At 45.2% G+C, this 12,570-nt stretch overlaps 1 protein-coding gene across 1 annotated transcript in view; it reads right to left on the bottom strand.

Moving 5' to 3' along the window:
• GNAS (GNAS complex locus) overlaps window positions 1-12,270 on the bottom strand; it is a 146,768-nt gene extending 134,498 nt beyond the window's left edge. The window contains exon 1 of the mRNA XM_054173737.1: window positions 11,949-12,270. Coding sequence (XP_054029712.1) covers window positions 11,949-12,204 — 256 coding nt within the window. The 5' untranslated portion in view covers window positions 12,205-12,270. The remainder of the gene's footprint in view (window positions 1-11,948) is intronic.
• Between the last annotated feature and the right edge of the window lie 300 nt (window positions 12,271-12,570).

Raw genomic sequence — 12,570 nt, 5'->3', positions numbered from 1 at the left:
AAATTGAGGTAAGTAAATTAAGAGACCTTAGGACACATTACTTTGAACATAAAGAAACATAAGCATAGTGAGATAATCAGAAGATCACAGGATGTTAAGGGTTGGAAGGAACCTCCAGAGATCATAGATTCCAGCCCCACTGCCAGAGCAGGACCATAGGACCTAGCACAGGTCGCACAGGAATGTGTCCAGAGGGGTCATGAAAGTCTTCAGAGAAGGAGACTCCACCACCTCTCTGGGGAGCCCGTTTCAGAGCTCTGGAACCCTCACAGTGAAGAAGTTCCTCCTCATGTTGAGGTGGAAATCTCCTGTGCTGTTGTTCATATCCATTGCCCTTTGTCGTATCACAGGATGCAAGTGAGCAGAGCCTGTCCCCTCCTTCTTGACACCCAGCCCTCAGATATTTATAAACATTTATTAAATCCCCTCTCAGTCTTCTCCAGATTGAAAAGCTCCATGACTCTCAGCCTCTCCTCACGGGGCATGTGCTCCAGTCCCTTATTCATCTTTGCAGCCCTTCATTGAACTCTCTCAAGTATATCCCTGTCCCTCTTGAACTGGGGAGCCCAAAACTGGATGCAATATTCCAGGTGAGGTCTCGCTAGGGCAGAGTAGAATGGGAAGAGAACCTCCTTTGGACACACTCCTCTTAATGCACCCCAGGATACCATTTGCCCTCTTGGCCACAAGGGCACATTGCTGTCCCATGGATAACTTGTTATCCACCAGGACTCCCAGGTCATTCTCCACAGAGCTGCTCTCTATACCCTAGGAGAAACTGCATCCATGAGTCAGAAACTTCAGTGCCTTAAACCATGGACAGGATAAGTCAAGTATTTGTGAACAACAGCTCAGAGTAAGGACATACCAAAACTACCTGAGGGGAAACCTGGCAGTGTTGGGTTAATGGTGGTACTCAATCTTTAAAGGTCTCTTCCAATCAAAAAAATGCTTTGATTCTATGTAACAAAAGGGGGGTTGCATTGGGCATTTGCCCACGCATCTTGGCCAGCCCTGGGCACATGTAGTAGAAAAACAGTTACCAAGAAAGCTTCATGGAAGCAAGAGAGGTACCAATGAATTCAGCAGTCTCCATGATTAGGAAATAGTGAGATGCAAATGGCCTGATGTATACTTTAAGGCATTGGAAAGGAAATTAGGCACTTACTCTCTTCAGCTGAGTCAGTTCTGAGAGAAGACAACAATGGAAAAGACAACAGCAAACCTAGCACAGACAAGAAGTTCATTATGGTGCTAGTTTTGTATTGATGACAGCAGGATGGAAGGGAGCAGGCTCTGAATGAAGCAGCTATAAAATGGACTGAGAGTCCAGAGGGAAACAGGTAAAGAAAAAGAGGTTCTGATAGCACATTTGTTAAAACAAAATGCTTAGAGAACACCCTGTCAGTGGCAGGGGTTCAGGAACACTAACATATTTTTCTGCCAGCAGATCCAACATCCTGCAGCTGTGGAAAGTAAGCAGCAGGCAAACCAAATGGGACAACAAGACGGAATAGACAACACAAACTGGAATTCCCAATTCCAGTTTTACATAAAGTTACTCCAGTGTTACTCCTAAGAAAGTGGTGATCTACGCTGGGTGAGAGCAGAGGGAATACCATGCCAAACCTCTTGTGGAGTAATCCAGATTTCCAGTGAATCAAACCGCGTGCAGTTGTACAGGACTACAAACATCTGTTTTCAAGAGGTGTCCAGATCATTAGCAGCTAATTCTACATCTCTGTTACATTCTCTGCCATATGCTGGGGGATAATCTCAGCAACCAACAGGGATTTTCATCTCAAATCCTAACAAATCTGCTCTGCAAGGCTTCATCATTTTTTTCTTGTGTCCCTTATTAGATAATACATCTCAGCTGCTGCTCTGCTCGTTCCATGCTTTGTGTCTATTCTTTCACAGTACCCAAAGGCTCCTGCAACCTGCCTAGTGAAAAATTGCAATTTCTTCATGTCATCCCAAAAACCATTCCTTTCCTGGCCAAGGATAAATACAAAATTTACCTTCTGGATAAACTCATGCTCAGGCTGTCCCCTACCTAGCTAGTGCTGCCACCTGCAAGAGGTCAAAGGCAGGAAGGTCACACACATTGGGCAGGGCTCTGAAAGATTTTGTCCATCACTGGTGAGAGCAGCCTTCTGCTTTTGTTTGAGCTCCTAGTTAGGGCTACATATCCAAACATCAGCACATAAAAGAACAAAGGAGTTTATAAGCAACTTCATTAACTGACTGTCAGAGATCTTTAGGGTACTTTGCTTGACAAAATCAAGGCTCCTACACTGAAAACTGCAATGGCACTTTTGTGGCCATAACAAACGTGTACACACAAACAGAATTTGATCTTTGGCATTAAACAACAATAACAACAAAAGAAGAGATGACTGTAGACAAGACAGACTGCTCTGGAGCTTGAACTGACTCCCTTCTTCAGGACATAAGCAGAGGTGTAAGGAATTGGTTATATTACCCAACTCAGTGGCATCACTTCCCTGCAAATCTCCTGCAAGCTTTGGCCTCTTTGTTCCCTAGCAAGGTGTTACCTATGCTGGACTTTCTGATAGACTGACCAGTTCCTTCAACCCCAGGGGCATTCCTGAATGCCAGCTAGAAAGAGAAGCAGCTGTCAACAAGAGCTGCTGCTGTTTCCACCACACCTCCCCACCCCCCAGACAAATGATGGCAGTGGACTTGAAACAATGCTGAATGAACTGTGGCAGACCAACCTCAGGGTGGGGAGAGTTGTGAGGGTTTAGTGGTTCTGTCTCCTGCCAGCACTCAAAGAAGCAAGCAGCATGAGAAGCTCCTGCAATCCCATAGCTTCCACCAAAGCTATGAGTGGTGGTGCTGCTGGCAAAGAGGGATGTGCAGACAGGGTATTTTTATCTCCTCCTCATTCCCATCCCTGTCAATCCAAAACAAACTTCATCTAGTTAGAGGTGGGAAAGATGGTTCATGATGAGAAAAGGATTCCCTGGCTCGATTTGTGTGTCACCACTGGATATGTGCCACTGTGGTGGCACAGCTGCATCAGTCCTGGCTTCCCAGCTTCCAGTAACCTTTCCAGACTAAAATAGCAGACCTACTGCTTGATTTTTAGCAGCTGAAGAGCAGCAGTAAACCACATAAGTATTGTGTAAAATGATCTTTTTCTAAGTACATGTTTGTTGTGCACAGAAGAAGTGGATTTAATTACAAACAACTGGAAGTTTTTAACAGGCTGGATTGCCCCCTACTCCCTTTCTAAAAACTAAGGTTTGGCAGCAGCTTTTGGGTTTCATTGCAAGTCTTCTAAGTATTTCCTTGGAAAGACTTTACACTTGGTCACAGGCAAGAAGTCAAAATCAACATTTAAAAAGCATGCCCTGCATAATTTCCAGGATTCAGCAGCAAGAAGGTATACTTATGGAGGCCAGGAGGAGAACTGCTTCTTGTGCTTTTTGACTTCGTGCATAAAGCTGGTCTTCAGACAAGGAAGTTTATATTCCAAATAATATTTTTAACTACATGTGGTCAAGTACATAACCTATCAGGTCCTTCCTCATCCCCCTCCCAAAATAAGCCTGAATGGTAAATATCTCTGCAGTATTTAGTTTTAGCTTAGAACTCTACTAGGAGCAACAGATTCTCAAACTAATGCAGAATTATTTGATAGCAGAAAAAATTAAGTAACATTTTCTTAAAGTTCTTTACACAGTAAACCTTCAGTTTAGGCTCAATAGTGATCCTCAGGCCAAATTGGCTGGTTCTGTACCAAAGTAGATTATGCAGGATTTCATGATGTGTCACCATTCCTTTGTCCAAGGATGGAGTGCTGTCCCTTTGCTGATGGGACAGCAGCACACAGGGGACTCAGTGTTCGCACTCCAGAAGGGACAGCTGACACTGCCCTCACTGTCTTTTCCAATCAAACCAATTCTATGATTCTGTGATTTGCAAATCAATACCTGCATCACTCTCTGTCGGCAACAGAGACTGGAGTCTATACAGACGACCAGTATGATAGAATAGAATAGAATAGATCAGGTTGAAAGAGACCTTCAAGATCATCACGTCCAACCCATCATCCAACCCACCTAATCAACTAGACCATGCAACCAAAGAACCCTATCAAGTCCCCTCCTGAACACCTCCAGTGATGGTGACTCCACCACCTCCCCAGGCAGCCCATTGATCGAGTACTGTTCCTTTATTGTTCCAGTATTGTAGGACTATAGTGCGAGCATAGCGAGTATAGCACAGTAAAGAAGGTAAAGTAAAGCAAAGAAGAAGAAGTGCGTATCAAGGGAACTTCTACAACTTATATAAACTCAGAGAGCATCGTTGGCATAGCTTCATTGGTTCCCACGAGTGACCACACATCGCACTATTATAGATTATTGGTCCAACTACTGATGACACGCGAGGTTGTTGATGCAGGTGCATGTCCTAGTTATTCCAAGATAACTTTCTGTGTTTATAGCTACCAGTGTCCTGCTTTAGTTACATGCTGCAGGCACAGCGCTGTTTTGCTGCACTGCTAGCCACTTCTGCATTTATGCTGAGCATGGCCTACCACCATGTCAGGCTCTAGGCCTGCACTGCCAGATTGCTCACACTGCTCCTCACTGGCATTGCCACAACTCTCCACCTAAACCCAGCAAATGCTACAGATAAGAGATTAAACTTCACAAAAGCTGAAATGAGAGCACAAACAGTGTTAAGGAATCAGGCTTATAGAATAAAATATATTTTCAGTTCTTATAGTCTAAAAAGTATTTGTTATATGTTTTTAATTAATGGAGAAAAATTGGGTCTAACAAATTGTGAATTTCCTGTGTGGAGGTAAAGCAAGGAAAGCATCAAGAGTGCTTTATGCAGAATGTTTCTTCTAAGCAGACTTTTTTTGCTCGTATTTATTAAAAAAAAATAAAATAAAAAATTCTGAATGCAGATTTTCTGCTCATAACATATCCTGCTTCTCAGTGTCTCTGTTTCCTCCTCTTGTAAAGTCTCAGACCCACAAATCCCCCAGTGCTCCAGAAAACCTCCTGGCTAACCAACAATCTTGAGAATTCAACATAAGGAAAAAGCCAGGAAAAATTAAAACCCAAACAAATACAGCCCACAAACTAAAAATTGTGTTCAGTAGAGGGTGGGGAATGGAAGAGGAAGAGGCTGTGGTATAATGTGAGATGAGGGTGTCACCAAGAGAAGCACAAACCCTATAAAGTGGTTTTTTTTCCCCCCTCATTTCCACAGCAGCATCTCCCTGTCAAAATTACTGTTCAGGCTCAGCCCAGGGGTCCAGAGCCACTCTCTGGGGACTACCACTGGGCAGGCACTATCTGTAATAGCTTGGGGAAGGACAAGCAAGACAGCTACCGGTTTCCAGTACGGGCTTTTTCTGTGCTCCAGGCAGTCCAGCCTGTTTGCCATTTCCACCAACAAGCCAGTGGAGCTCAGCAACTCAGAGAAAGCCAGCAAGAAGAGCACACAGTTGTCAGTGTCCCAGTCAAACTGCCATAAGCAGTTTTGGTGCCTGAAACTTATCTTCAGTGAGAAGCTAACACTAAACATGTCTTCCTCAGAGATGCCAGCTGTTCTCTCTGATGGTGCCCAAGTGAGCAGATATAGCATAGGCCTCAGGGTCTCCAGTCAACTTTTGTGGTATGTGAGGCTCACTTCTTCCAGGCAAGACATATGGTGCCACAGCCATGCTTTCTACACATGAAAGGAAAAGCTGCTACCTTCCTTCAGAATAAGAGAGGTGGAATAAACAGTTAAAAAGCAACAAGCAAAAAGAGCACCACTGGGGTGGAGTTTTGTATTGAAACAAACAATAAGTCTCTGATAACAATGATCTTAGGTCCATAGTTACACATGAATGCAGCCTCTTTAGAGTGAGGGATAATTATCTTTATCCCACCAGGCATTTAATGAGTACTAATACAGACTACCACTAACACACAGTGTATGCATACTGAGGAAGAGCAGAGGTGATGCACATCCATACTGCTGTGTGACCACACAGCCATGGCTGGTCCAAAGGATCAGGGGATTCCCCAGATTCCTCACCCCCTTCCCACAAAAATCCATGCTTAAATATGCACAGAGCATCCCTTCAGCATGAGCTGTAACTGTGAAAGCAGTAATTTTGCAGTTTGGATCTCTATACAGAGAGCATTGTCCTAGCACCAATGCAGTATGCCATCCAGCAGCAGCCCTTCATCATAAGTAGCCCTTTTACAGCAGTACTGCTGTAGGTTTCCTGACACCTTCCTTTGCCAGACCATGTGAAGCAGTTCAAACTTTGCCAAATTTCAAATACGCTTGCGGAAGCTTTCCACACCACATGTCCGTCTGAGGATAACCAAAACAAGGAAAAACAACCAGCCACAACAAAAATCACACAAAAAAAACCCAAAATAAAAACCAAACATAGACAGGGTATGATGAGTAGCTTGCCTTTCTGTGAAATTTTAAAATGGGAGCAGAAACTATCTTACAAAGTGATCTAAAGAATAGAGGTGCCAGTGCTGAAGAGCTGGAGCCAGTACTGCTTGGATATTGGGCAAAGCCTTGTTAAAGTCCGCAAAGCTTTCCAGGCATTTTCGTTCAGGGTGAGCATGCTCCAGGCCCAGACGATCTCTATCTCCCAGCTGAAGAGGCAGCATACTATGCTATAGAGCACATTTTGTATACAGCAGTAGGAACTATGTAGGACTTAAGTGGCAGAGGCTCTTCATTGTAAAGGAAGACCTGTAATTATCATACCACCTCCTGGTGTCCATAGAAGCATCATCATGTCTGCACTGGATAGCACTGAGCAGATGGAAACCACAGAGACGCTCATGTCCAAGTGTACTCACAGTGTCTGGTACCTACTGGGAGCTCTGTTGGAAAATATTGCAATTCCTTCACCACTAATGACAGTCCCTTTGGAGAACAACTGGGTACCACTGCCCTGTGAGTTGCTGCTGTGATGTGCAGGGGGCCAAGCACTTATGAGGCACTTGTGTTGCAAGCAGCCCTTAGGATTGAGCCCAGGGCTTTTTTTTTGTTTCCTATTCCTGCTTTTCTAAAAAGCAAAATTCAATACCAGCTTGGTATAAGGTATTCAGTGTCAAAAATCTTCTTCTCAAGAATTTAGAAGTGCCAGGATAAAGGTTCCCGCTACATTTTTAGTATATTCTGTTCCGTAGGTCTTTTACACAATCTCCTAATAAGGGCATAAGCTTTTCTACAGGGTGTATGCCTCCTCTTCCAGACCATAATGCATGGGACACAAAAACCAAACTGGTTGTAAGTGAATTAAGCTATTGTTAACAGGGACAGGCTCCTGTGAGATGGTATTTCATCAAGTGCTTAACCACATGCCTGTCTTTACAACAGGGTGTCTTCCCCTCACCACCCGCCTGATCCTCAAGAGAAGCAGCAGCAGGATAACCACCCTCTGTAAACAAGTAAGATAGGAAATCATATCAAGAGAAAGGATATCTTCTGGGCTTTGCCATTAAATGCTGCCCTGGAGAACCAGACCAGTTTTGTTCTGCTGTGCAGCACACTTCTTCCATAGCAGACATCCATCCATGTTTCCTGCTCCCTGAGTTGCTCTTCAGAGCATCTAGAGCTCGTGCTGCAAAGTGCTAAATGTTCACAACCATGTGTTCCATGCTCTACACACATGAGGTGTTAAAAAAATAAGTTGAGTACCAGGAGGAAAAAAAAATTAGAATTAGACAAAGTCCAAGCATCTAAGATCAGTGGTAGCTTCAGACAATTCTAGCTTTAGTCTTTGGTGGCATTTCCCTCTCCAGCATCCACAAAAGAAGGAGAACGATACCACCTCATTTCACAGCAGTGCCATGCACTGACATTTATGAAGCATTCAGTCCCTGCAGTAATCAGCACTACAGAAAAGCCCATGAGGAGTTCAACAGTTCTTTATTCAGTACAGGGTATGGATGGTGTGTCGTAAATAGGGCACAGGGTGACACATTGTATGAGGAGGATAAGAATATTGAATAGCTGCTCATTCACTGCACAACATTCATCTTGTGCCCTGAATGAAGTACCAGCCCTGTGGAAAAAAAATACAATGTAAACCATACAAGACAGTCTTTAATTATATGGTATGGAGGGGCTCACCATGCAGCACGCACAGAGAGGGTGACTGTGGTTAGTCTTTACGGTGATATTTCCTAGCTTTTTTAAGTATGTTTTTCTTCCTGTAGAATATATTCCCTCTATAAAAACTTCAAATCTGCATGCCCTGTATTCATATTTGTACCAATATAAATATTTCTGTTAGAAACTTTTTTACTTAAGCACTGCTGTAGGTAAGATTCAGAATGGCTATTATTTAATACATTACAGTGTAATAAAAATATCTAAGATGATGAGTGCATATATCTATCTTGATATATTGATATCCACATTTTCTTTTCAATATAGGAATAAGCTACAAGTACTTTTTATACAGGTAAGTGTTCAGCCTGAGAGAGCAAAAAAACTAAGTACACAAAGATTTGCAAAGCAGAGAGAGGAGACCAGCCCAAGTCCACTCACTTAGAGCAAACCAGATCACAGAAGAGGAAGGTCCTGGTAAAGTAACACATACACCAGGAGAGCTGAGCAGCAGTTTTGGACAGTGTGGGGTTTTGTTGGAAAATACTAACTTAACATTAAAACCCCTCAGACAAGAAAACAATTGTTTCCATTTGTTTGTTGTAAGATTATAATTCAACTTAAATTGTGCTTTTTCTTAAAGTCTTTAAAAAAAGATAGAAGACAACTCACATTACAGTCACCAGTTAGAAAGCGCACACATAATGGAGTTGTTTTCTGGCAAAGTTCAAAATCCTTTTCCCCATAAGCATACACTTTCAGTTTTAGAGCCAGGATAGTTCTCAAACAGAGAACAATCACCATGCACTGAAAAGACACCCTCCCATACCCAGTAGCAACCCTGAACTCATGTTACATTGCCAACATAACAATGATTGTAATCTCAGAGTTGTGACTTGTGCAGTACTTTAAACAAAACCCTATGAGACTACACCTGATTGTGCATTTTCCTAGCACAAAAACAAAGGGAAAAACTTCTCTCCTGCAAGTACAAAGTCAGATCATTGCTTCAAAAATAGAGCAGTTTTTTGCTCTACTGAAATTAAGAGAAGCTTCAGGAATTGGAAATTTACTTTATGTCTGTGGTGATAAAAAAGGACTGAAAAAATTATGAAAAAGACCTAAGATCAAGTAACAGGATGTACAGATATCTGAGTAACTACACCCATGCACTGCACATCCCTGAGCACTCCCATGAAGTGGGCAACTTCTCTTTCCAAAATGGGAACTGTAACATAGGAACAAAAGTATTACTTGTGCTAAAGAGAACTAACCTGAGTAATACTCTTAACAGATTAGAGTTTACAGCTGTGAGATACATTACAGACACTACAACATCAGAACACAGGTGGGTACAGGCATTGGTGCCCCTCTGCACTTGCTGTGCTCCGTACAGCCAAGCACGTGCTAGGAAGAAACACTCCAGATTTGCAGTGCAGCTTCAGAGCCCTTGAAAGCATATGAACTATTGCCATTTGTTAAACATCATCTAGACTTGGGGACAGACCAGACCTGAAGCATCAGTCCAGCTTTCATTTAAATTCTATTACTCTCAAAGAAAGAACAGCCACCAGTGTGCCTTTTGCTGTCCATGTTGGTGATACACACAAGCAGGAACACATCAGCCTAAAACGTTAAGAGCACAAGTAAGGAACCATGAGTACCTATTGCAGCTTTTGCCACTGAGCCTTTAATCCCAAGCAAATTGACATCCCTGGCTCTGCACTTCTTCAGTCTTTTATTTCCCCTACCTTAACTGCATTCCTTGCAAGAAGATTCAGGTGCAGCTTTAAATCCCAACTAGATGCTCCTGCCCCCTTCATTCAGTGTTACTGTCCTATGTTGTTTGCACATGCCATCTGTAACCATCAAGAGGTCTCATCAGAGACACTGAGTTATGGCAATACCTGCAGATGTACATAAAGTATAACCAAACTTCTTACTCCAGCTTAGAAACAAAACTCAGAGTGGGAGCAGGATGCAGGGGAGAAGCAGCAAGGGAAGAAAGCTAACTGGAAAACTGGCATTCCTTGTGTGAGGAGCAGGGAAATAGGTCTCTTAGGCATCCCAAGTTTTATATGAAGGCCAAAAAGTTACTTCCTGCTATTCAAATCCAGGCTGAAATATAATAAACCACTGCCAGCATAACACTGACTCATATCCATCAGATTTATAAATTAGTACTTTGACAAGAATGAGCTCTCTGTTGGCGTCTTCATAGATGATTTTAAACTGCTAGGATATGCTGTTTAACCCACTCAATGTTTAATGTCATTTCTGCAAAAAAATCCCAGTTCTGTGGTGCAACATGTCAGAAGCAATACTTAAAAACAGGCAACTGAAATATTGCCTACTGCAAATGCACAAGTCTACCAGATAGCCTGTATGACTTAAATTTTGCAGACTGATATAAGAATTAACCCTACTGGGTTGGGTTTGGGTTTTTCCCCCCTAATTATTTAATCGATAAAGAAAACAAAAATATTTCATAGCTCTTCCTTCAAGCACTTCTTTGCTACAGAACAAACTCAAAATACATTTTACAAGAAACCCCAAACTGTAAAATACCTACAGTGTAGCCTGTGCTCAAAAGAAAAGTCACGTTGGTGAGAGGTGTGATTCCTTACCAGTACAGGCACAACATACAGGCTTCAGTCTTTACACAAGAGTTGCTCAACCCCCACCTCATAAGAATAAAGTACACCTTTATGACAAGACTTACATCACTACAGCTACAACCACATCAAAAGAAGCTATACTTCTAGAATAAAATCATTTACCACTAAGACTCAGAAAACTATGTCAAATACTGTTTTCTAAAGCTCCTTAAAGTTCAGCTCCTCAATTACAGGCTACAAACACATACAGAACAGATCAGGACCAAATCTTGCGATTTATCACATGGGGTACCATGCACACCTCAGGGAATAGGAGCCTCTGAAGTTATTTGTGGACGTTTGAAAATACTCTGTTATTGCAAGATATTAGGAGTTTAGCAATCCACTTGTGCAGGACAATCTGTGCTTCACCTGCAGTGTGCTGGGGAAACAGGGAGTAGAAACATTTTCAAACTCCTTTGACTTACCTGAAAGCCAATAAATTACCTCCTGTGCCCGTTTGCATTGGGGTGACACACCGTAAAGCTTACACATCATACAACACAAGTAGACAAAGAGAAGGTGCCCTTCCAAAGACCTCTCCTAGGGAAGGGAGCCCAGCGCCACAGTATCTTCTGCCTGGGAGCCCTGCAGAGCTCAGAGGCAGAGAGAAGCTGCTACACGCAGTCAGCAGGTGCTGGTGCAAGGCAGCAGCGAATGAAACGAACCTCAGAGGCGGGAACTTCCCCAGGGTGTATTCTGGGAGGCGTAGAAGGCAACCGCAAAAAATAAGGTACACAGGAAAACCCAGCCTTCCGCCAAGCAGAAAATTCGCGCTATAAGCTCTCTCTCTCACACTCCCGTGAGTAACTTTATGTCAACAATCAGCCTGGGGAGGAACGCGGACACAGCACCTCTGTGGGGACCGAGCAGGTACCTCTACGGGAGGACGCGCGAGAAGAGCTGTCGCATCCCCCGGGCTGGCTGCAAGCACCGCTACAGCCGCACCCCCATCCGAGCCTCGATACCTTGCAGAGCGGGAGTGGAGCCACGATCCCCACCCCGGGGCCGGTCACCTCCCGCCCGAGGCACGGCCGCGCACGTGAGCGCCCCGCCCCCGCCGCCCACTCCGGCAGCACGCGACCGCCGGGCACCGGCACCGACACCGATCGCGGTTGCCGGGCCGCCCAGCACCTGCCGGGCCGCGCCGCGCCCACCCTGGCTTACCCAGCAGCAGCAGCCGGTGCGTCTGCTTGTACTCCCGCTTCTCCGCCTTCAGCGTCTTGTCGATGCTCTTGCTTCGCTTCTTGTCCGCCCGCTCCTTGGCCACCAGGTCCTGCCGCAGCCGGTGCCGCACCTGCGGGTCCCCGTGTTCCCCTACCGCCGCGCAGGCGGGGATGTCCGCCTCGCCGCCGCGGCTACCGTAGGGCGCGGAGGGGTGCGCGGCGGCCAGACGGGAGCGCAGGCTGTAGCACAGCCCCATGGTACCGGAGCTGCCGGCTCTTACTGTGCCGCGGGCATGCTCTCCGCCGGGCCGGGCAGGGCAAGGCGGCGGCGCCCGGCGGCCTCTTAAAGTGTCCCCGCTCCGCCGGGGCTGCGGAGAGCGGTGTCCCGTCCCGCCCCTCCCCTCGGCCGGTCCCCCGCGCCGCGGCCGGCGGCCACACGTGATGCGGACAGTTTACCGTATTCTCTGGAAAGAGGCCCCCGCCGCAGCCTCCCGCTGTCGGCGGGGCGACGGGGGCGGGGGAAGAACTACACGGCCACCGGCACCACTCCTGTCCCCGCCGGGTGAAAGTGCCGGTGTCCCGCCGCGCTCCGGGGGCTGCTGAGGCTCTGCGGGCTCCCCATT

This window comes from Dryobates pubescens, chromosome 26 (genome assembly GCF_014839835.1).
Source record: "Dryobates pubescens isolate bDryPub1 chromosome 26, bDryPub1.pri, whole genome shotgun sequence".
Classification (NCBI taxonomy): Eukaryota; Metazoa; Chordata; class Aves; order Piciformes; family Picidae; genus Dryobates; species Dryobates pubescens.
Note: the sequence above shows the minus strand (reverse complement) of the source record. Positions and strands in the feature narration are given on the sequence as shown.